At 40.0% G+C, this 7,744-nt stretch overlaps 2 protein-coding genes across 7 annotated transcripts; one reads left to right on the top strand and one right to left on the bottom strand.

Moving 5' to 3' along the window:
- LOC121745135 (protein GAMETOPHYTE DEFECTIVE 1-like) lies at positions 1 to 5,440 on the top strand. Of its 5 annotated transcripts, none has more exons than XR_006038774.1 (8): positions 1 to 502; positions 587 to 670; positions 1,278 to 1,358; positions 1,715 to 1,869; positions 1,974 to 3,226; positions 3,370 to 3,481; positions 4,651 to 4,712; positions 5,193 to 5,440. XR_006038774.1 is itself a non-coding variant. In XM_042138924.1 (7 exons), the coding sequence occupies exons 1-6, from the start codon at positions 71 to 73 to the stop codon at positions 3,468 to 3,470; spliced, it is 2,106 nt and encodes a 701-aa protein (XP_041994858.1). In that variant the 5' UTR covers positions 1 to 70; the 3' UTR covers positions 3,471 to 3,481; positions 4,651 to 5,076. The 5 variants fall into 5 exon arrangements, 2 of the variants coding, with proteins under 2 accessions (XP_041994858.1, XP_041994857.1); XR_006038773.1 differs by having other exon boundaries at positions 3,370 to 3,485; XR_006038775.1 differs by lacking the exon at positions 5,193 to 5,440 and adding an exon at positions 4,120 to 4,230 and having other exon boundaries at positions 4,651 to 5,076.
- A 659-nt stretch (positions 5,441 to 6,099) lies between these two features.
- LOC121745136 (zinc finger protein CO3-like) lies at positions 6,100 to 7,344 on the bottom strand. 2 transcript variants are annotated; one of them, XM_042138925.1, is made up of 3 exons: positions 6,965 to 7,344; positions 6,614 to 6,784; positions 6,100 to 6,537 (listed from the first exon to the last, which is right to left on the bottom strand). In XM_042138925.1, the coding sequence occupies exons 1-3, from the start codon at positions 7,283 to 7,285 to the stop codon at positions 6,358 to 6,360; spliced, it is 672 nt and encodes a 223-aa protein (XP_041994859.1). In that variant the 5' UTR covers positions 7,286 to 7,344; the 3' UTR covers positions 6,100 to 6,357. The 2 variants fall into 2 exon arrangements, with proteins under 2 accessions (XP_041994859.1, XP_041994860.1); XM_042138926.1 differs by having other exon boundaries at positions 6,614 to 6,781.
- Positions 7,345 to 7,744: the final 400 nt, after the last annotated feature.

Genomic DNA, 7,744 nt, shown 5'->3' with positions numbered 1-7,744 from the left:
ATTGCTAAATTCATACCCTTTGCCCCGCCGCCACCCAAACAGAGTCCCCGCCGCGCCGCCGCCATCACAAATGGGGTTCTTCGACTTGAACATACCCTACCGGGAATCCGACCGCCATGCCGTCGACAAACCCTCCCTGAGAGGCCGCCGCCTGAAGCTCGCTCTGAAAGCCATGGAACTCGGCTACACCGGCGTCGCCTACAATCGCATCCTCACAGGCGTCATGTCCGAATCCGACCGCTGCTCCATCGTTCTCTTCCCCATCTCCACACTCACCCCCTCTTCCTCTTCCTTCTTCGCCTCCGTCAAGTTCCACCGCGACATTCTACACGTCTCCGGTACAGCCCCCTTCCGCCAGTACACCCGCCTTACCGTCGTCGTCACTAATTCCGCCCAGGCTTTGGCTCTTAATTCCTGTAACCCCGTGCTGCGAAGCTATGACATCGTCGCCCTTAGGCCTACTAGACAAGATGCATTTGATCAGGCTTGTCAAAATTCGGAGGTTTCTGCATTCTGGCCGATTAACCTTGTTTGGTGCATTTAAATATTTATAATTAACGTGAGCCTTTTGATGGTGAATGTGTAGGTTGATATGATCTCTATTGATTTCTCGAAGATGGACTCATTCAGCTTCAGGCTAAAGCAGCCTATTATCAAAGCTGCAATTAAGGTTCCTTCTGTGGCATTCTGTATTATGTTGTTTCGTTCTGCAAACATTTTCTGTGAGATTATCTGCGATATTTAGCTGGTATATTGTTGCAATCTATGTAGTTTGGGCCTTATTGCAGGTACTTTTATTCATTGTGTGTTTATTAAGAGTACATTGATTTAGCCACTATTTGCCAATGCTTTCTTTAGGATGTAGTAGAACTTAGTTAAAACTGTAATTCCCTTAAGATGTTAAACCTTGCTGTCAGCTAGCTTCCACACATTCTTAATTTAGTTCGTTTCTTGACTGAAGAGATCTGAAGTACCAGACTGAAGAGATCTGAAGTACCAATTAGAGTTTGCTCCTGAGATAGTCACAACATGGTATCATAAACTGTATTTTCTAACGCTCCAGAAAATAGGGGCTATACCGAATTTACTTGAGAATGCCAATTTTGATTCTATGTAACTGTTGGAGGTGAAAATAGTTGAAGGAAAACATGCTGGACTAAATGCTATGAACAATTTATTAAATAGTGTTTGGTGAATGCTTTATGTCTCTCTATAGATATTTTCCACCATTCTGTTTGATGGTTTTCAGTTAATATTTTTGCATCTTTTATGTGCAGCGAGGGTTGTACTTTGAGATCACATACTCTGATCTGATTGGTGATGCAGAATCAAAACGAAAAATGATATCCTATTGCAAGGTGAATATACAGTATTCTGCATGTGATTGTTTGTGTATGTTTGACCACTGTGATTTCAAACCCAAAGCTTCCAGAGGATACATGCTGTTATATATTGCATCAGAAAAGAATCTAGTCATCAGACTAGCCTAGATCTCCATCTGCAGTGGTGACTGAGGGTTCACTGTCCCTATATTATGTTCTAGATGTGTTCAGATTCCCTAACTACCCAAGTTCTGAATTTCCAGGCCATGCATTGTATGCATAGTTACAATCACTCGTGTTTCATGAGAAATTTTCGTCTGCCTGTTAGTTCATTGCTTCTAAAAAGGTATATTTCTTTTTTATCAGACCATTCTAACTGTTTAATCTTCCAGCTTCTTGTTGATTGGACTCGAGGGAAAAATTTAATTATATGTAGTGATGCCTCTTCTGCCTCTGAACTTAGAGGGCCCCAAGATGTAGCAAATCTGTTCTTTTTGCTGGGACTCTCTAGAGAACGTGCTAAAGCAGCTATCTCCTCAAACTGTAGGTGTGTGAGTTGCTTAAGCTATAGACATGTTGTTTGTCAACTTTGTTGTATTTTCTAGTGGAAATATATTAAATGCCCTTAATTAATTTATTTGTTGTCTTCAGATCTCTCCTAGCTAATGCAATAAGGAAAAAACATTTTTACAAAGAGGCTGTTAAAGTTGAAGAGATACCATCTGGTGGACAATCCAATACATCAAAATCTGTGTTTGATGATTGGCTCAAATGGGATCCTATTTCTAGTGGCCAGGGCGATGTGCTATTGGAAGACATGGAGAAGTCTTTTACTATTTCGAAAACTGTAAAAGAAAATGTGAAAACCATCAACTTCACCTCAAATTTGAATGGCCTGCCTGCACATGGTTTCCAGATCAAAGATCTGGTATATGCGATTAAGACATCTTTGGAGCCGTGTGATGTGGATAAACGTGCTCTTCCTGTCGTTGAGACTGAGGGGGGTGCTTCAGATGAAAAGCTTGAAAAGCATGTTGCTAACACTTTGCATGAACAACACCACAGCCTGCTTAAAAATGAAGACGGTCCTGGTAATTTGAGTAATGAACCTGAGGGGGTTATTGAACTGCCTGAAGGTCAAACGTCACCATCTGGTGCCACTAATATTTATGCCAACTCTGACTGTCAAGATTCAGAAGTTCAATTGGGTTATGTTCCGGATGCAAAACTTGCGCTTCCACCTCTTCTAGGACGTGATCAAGTTTCCGTTGATGTTGCACAGGGAGAATATCAGATTTCAGGTTTGGGAGATTCGTCGCCGTTGTCTTTGCCCACTTTCAGTGTTAATTCCGCAGATTCTGAAGAAATTATGAAGACTTCAAATGACTTGGAAAAAAATACTGTTGCATCTGAAACCCGAATAAAAGATCCCCCATCCCCTGTCAAGCAAGGAAACTTTGTACATAGTGGTGGACAAGTTCATATCACAAAGAGCAATACGTTAGCTATTGACAACCATGTTACTGTAGAACTTTCCAATCCCTTGAATAAATCTAGTTCCTCTATCTTTCCATTAGATCCTGGTACGGACAATCTATTAGAAATGGGTGCATGTGCAAATGAAGGTAACAGAATGGATGAAATTCACAACAAAAATGCCATTGAAACTACGCAAGAGTATCCCTTGGCATCACCTCACATCTCCTATGAAGATGGTTGTGGTGAAGGAGGACAGTGTAGTAAAATTACTGATAGTTCTATTAAGTTTGGTCTTGGGTCGCCTCTAGAGGGGTCTTCAAATATGATAACAAATTTTGATGAGCCAACAAATGATGACGTGATGGTCGAGTTGATGCCAATAGATTCAGTCCCTGATTGTCAAGGCTTTGCTAAATCTCGTGCAGGTACATTTTGCTCCATCCGTTTATTATGAGATTTTGTGGGGTCTGAGTTTGCATGATAAATTTCTTACCTTAATCCTTTGTGAGAATTCTTAGAAAACTAATAATGAACTCTCATTGTTGATTTTATTTTTCATCTGTTGCAGGAATAAATAAAAGAAAAGGAAAGTCGCCTCATCAACCTGTCTTGTTTCCATTCAAGCGTTATATGAAATCCAAGCCTTCCAAGAAGAAGCTCCGAAAGTAAAGACCAAGCTAGTATGTAAGATTATCTCATAGACTCACATATTTTTTTTATCAGAATTCAGATATTGGATTGCTCTGCTTCTCAAGGTTTAATGGAAACAACCGAGGCATGGAATTATTGTATTTTGTGTTGAGTCATGTTAGGAGATGTTGCTTTCCATATAGGGAAAAGTGTATATCTTTAATTTTGCAACTTTTCCTATTAATTTGCTAATGCCCCTCCCCCACCAAACGAAAGCAGTGATTAAGGCTTGTACTGCTACTTCAACTTATTTTTCTGACTTTTATATAATAGTGATAGTCCCTGTGAGTGGAAGCGATTTTATGTGAATGAACAAATGATTACCAATTTCATTCCATTGAGTTTGTTATTAACATGGACTCTCAGATCTGAATGGTTCCTTTTAGCATGTTGGAAGTGTACATTCCTCTGTATTTTGCCACATGTGATCAGTAGAAGTCTATTTTCCAGAGCAAAAAGATGTAATACATCTGACTATTTTGATCTGTAAGAAATCACGAGGGCTCTTATCCGTGCTAATAATATTAAGTGCTTATCCCACAATTCCTTCTCCTATGTGCTTGAATCTCTGATTTATCATTACCAAAGTGAATTGGACTACTGCTTCAGTGAAATGTTACTATTTCAGTTTATATCGTTTATGGCCCTTCAGACAACCAAAGGATCATTGAGTATATGCCCTGCTTCATCAGGTTGGAATAAACTGAAGAACTATTCATATGATGATTTGATTTTGAAGGTTTGAGGAATGATGAGGCCACCGTACGACATTATTATTGTTTATTTTCTTAGACTTGCTGATTGGAAGCTAGTAGTGGTTTGCATGTGCTAGGGCAATATCTCACTTTTATTTTAAAAACTGTGAAAGTGGCTGCTGTCTGCTACTTTTTTTGCCTTGAACATATCCTTTTCCAACATAACAGGGACTCATTTAGCATCAGGTTTATATTCAAATAAAAATGCTGCTGATTTTATTTATTCCTTGAGTTGGATCCAACTTACTGTCTATTCTTGGAACCCTGTAACATGCCTATTCTACATACTAAACCACCACATGAATATGTAAACTCATTTTTGCATTTGGTTTCTTGTCTTTTTGGAAAATGTTAATAATCTGAACAGATCACAGAGAAGATTTCTCTCCTTGTTGTTGTTGCAGGATCGGTCGGTAAATTGATCGCGCACGACTCTCCTCGGGTACTTTTACCAATCTCATTGCAGGTGTGTTTTCAAAGTAACTATAAATGTATTTACTTATGTGAGATGGATCAAGATATAAGTAGGTTTGATTTAGGTAAGAAGATTTATAGAGGTAGTGGAAAGGCCACCGCCGGCCGACAAAGGCCGGCCTCCCCCACTTCTAGGGACCATTGTGTTGGGTATTAGACTTTATTGAAATAAAGTCCAGATTCAGATTCTGAGTCAAATTGCTTCTCTTCCTCACCTGAGCTGATTTTTGCATTATTGTAATGCTGAAATCAATGATTCAGTAACATGAGAGAGACCAAATGATTAGTGTAAAGAGATTGTGCAATCACCTGCTTTTGCAATATTAAATGTGTATTATGGCTCCTAAAGCCAAACATGCGCTTTCTAATTTACTAATGTAAGTTGGAAAAGTGCATCATGCATTTAGTAGCTTAGCATTATATATACTACAAACAATTTGTAACTAATGCAAATTGCAATGGTTATGATTAGATTGTTTTTCCTCTGCTTGTCGCCCCACCAACTCTGACCTGCGCTACAATCAGTGATTTTGCCCTCTGTAGAATTTATTCGAGATTTTGTTTCATTTTGTATTTGTACTAGTATGTACTTTAAATTCTAATACAATAGTAACTCTTCTTTTTTAAATAATCATTTTAGGCCCACGATGACAATAGATAATCTTCTGTTTGTATTGTAAAACCCACAAATTTGAGATGGGATCAATTTAGAGGATTTCCTTTTGAAGCATCTAATCCCACTATATGGCCCTCCAATCTAATTATCTTCTTTATTTTCCTCCCATGCCTGTTTCTTTAGCGTAGGCTTTAGACCTACATTTCTATAAAATACAATCAACAATTTTATAGCATCTAACTAACTATGTCTTTCAACTTATTCTCCTTGGCCAAGAATTTAATAACCACAATTACTCAATATTCTTCTAATAGAGGATAGCTGTAAAGGTCGATTGTTTCATGGTTTTGAAGTTCTTGATTCATAATTATCTTTTATTTGAAGTTAGGAGATAATTAGATTTGTATTATGGTCTTTTACATATTTACAGAAGGGGGGAGTATTACTGAGCTATAAAACCAGAAGTGCTTTGGTTGTGTTGTAGGTGAAGTATATCTTCACGAGCAACGAAGGTAGGCCGTATTTTTGTTGGTTTCGGACTTACTTTTGTGTTTCCATAAGACATGTTTTTCTGTATCTACCCGATTAAAGTTGTGATAATCTAGTTGGTGGTGTCGAAAGAGAATATTGACATACACACTTGCAGCGAGAGTATTTTATAGAGGAATGCTAATTCGTCGATAGGAACAGGATAGGAAGGGTAGTGAAACGAGACATATATAGACAAGTTTTCATGCATAATAGTGACTTAAGTGGACTATGATAACGACCATCAGTTTCTGTATCAATTATACTGCACATTATACAGTAATGTTTGATGGGTCCAGAATTGTTATTCAAATTCAAACTTGTGTCTAAAGAAATATTTGACCCATCATATGGTTTTACACAAGAATCTCTCATGATACATAAACTAAGTATTAATGGTCCATGCATCTATGGAAGAAGAGTCCCTGACAAGAAGGCTGGAACACCTGGTTAATTATACTATATGGGACCAGAAACCCAGAAACAAGTGCCCTTAGGGCATGAGATTGGCCGAAAACGAATCAATAAAATTGATCCAGTTTTCATCATCCTCGTCTTGGTTGTGCTCTTCCCATTGAGATTGAGTCTGAGGTGCCTTGTCTGTTTCGTCGTTCCTGGCGAATCTCCCCCTTATTCGCGGCCGGCTGTCTGCTAACGTCTTCCTGCACTCGTACTGAAATAACAAAACAACCACTGTTACATATATGTAACCTTACCTGGCATATAAAACTGTAAGGAAGAAACCAAACCTTTATCTTCTTGTTGAAATTCCTAAGATTCCTCTTGCTTTTGTATCTCTCGATTCTCTCTTTCTTCTCCTCGGGGCTGTATGGACTGGCTCTACTCATGCTCTCTATAATACTGCTCTCGTTCATCAACGGACTGTTCATTCTCGGGCTCTGCTGCTGCTGCTGCTGCTGCTGTGATCCCCATTCACCAATATATGTTATAACCTTGTTTTTTTCATTGATAAATGAACAGAAATTTAAAGGCAGCTAGCTATAGGCTGAAACCCGAGACTTTTGACCTCGGACATTATTAATCTGATAATATAAGCTTATTTTGATATCATAGATGGTGGTGTGGTGCATGGGGGGTACCTGCAAATCGCCGGTGCTGAGGACCTTCCTGACGGAGGTGGTGTCGTAGTCGCAGTAGGCGGGGGAGGAGGAGTTGATGGCGGAGTAGACGTCCATGTTTCCATGAAGAGAGAGGCTGCTGATACTGCGCTGCATCTGGGTGGGGCTGTAGGGGGTGGGGGAGCCACCGTAGCTGCTGCAGCCGCTGCTGGTGTATCCGATCTCCGACCTCAATGCCGATAGGGAGTCGTGCTCGGCTCCGGGGATGGGTATGAAAAGCGGCGCCGGTGGGAATTCGGAGGTGTAGTCGTAGGGGAGTTCGCCCCTGCTGCTTCCGTACATGTTTTCTAGTTCTAGTTGAGGGGTTTAGTGAAGGTTTTTAGTAGTATGAGAGAAAGAGAGTGAGATTTGATAGAAAGCAATAGGGCGAAGCACACACTTCTTAAAGAGGCAGGACAAGCTGGAGGGTGACGTGGAAGATGACGTCATGCTTTTGGGAGGGCGTTGACTTGCAAATGTGGCATTGCACTAGCATGGAGAGAGACAATTAGGGCTAAGAAAATGACTAACATAAATAGGGGGAGGGGACTCGTTTTTCATGCATCCCTCAAACCTCAAGTTACATAACACTCCCCATAAAGATGAACGATGTTGCATGATGCCCCATAATGCATCGTTACGTTCGGTCCACGTCGATTATACGTCGGTGTTATATGTAGGCTTTCGTTCCTTCGCCTTCTTCGCAGGGGAGCTTGAGCACCCTCACCCTTTTTAAAAACCTACTTTTCCAACTTTATTTTA

Source organism: Salvia splendens, chromosome 8, assembly GCF_004379255.2.
Source record: "Salvia splendens isolate huo1 chromosome 8, SspV2, whole genome shotgun sequence".
Lineage (NCBI taxonomy): Eukaryota > Viridiplantae > Streptophyta > Magnoliopsida > Lamiales > Lamiaceae > Salvia > Salvia splendens.
The sequence above is the reverse complement of the archived record's forward strand: the minus strand, read 5'-3'. Positions and strand labels throughout refer to the sequence as shown.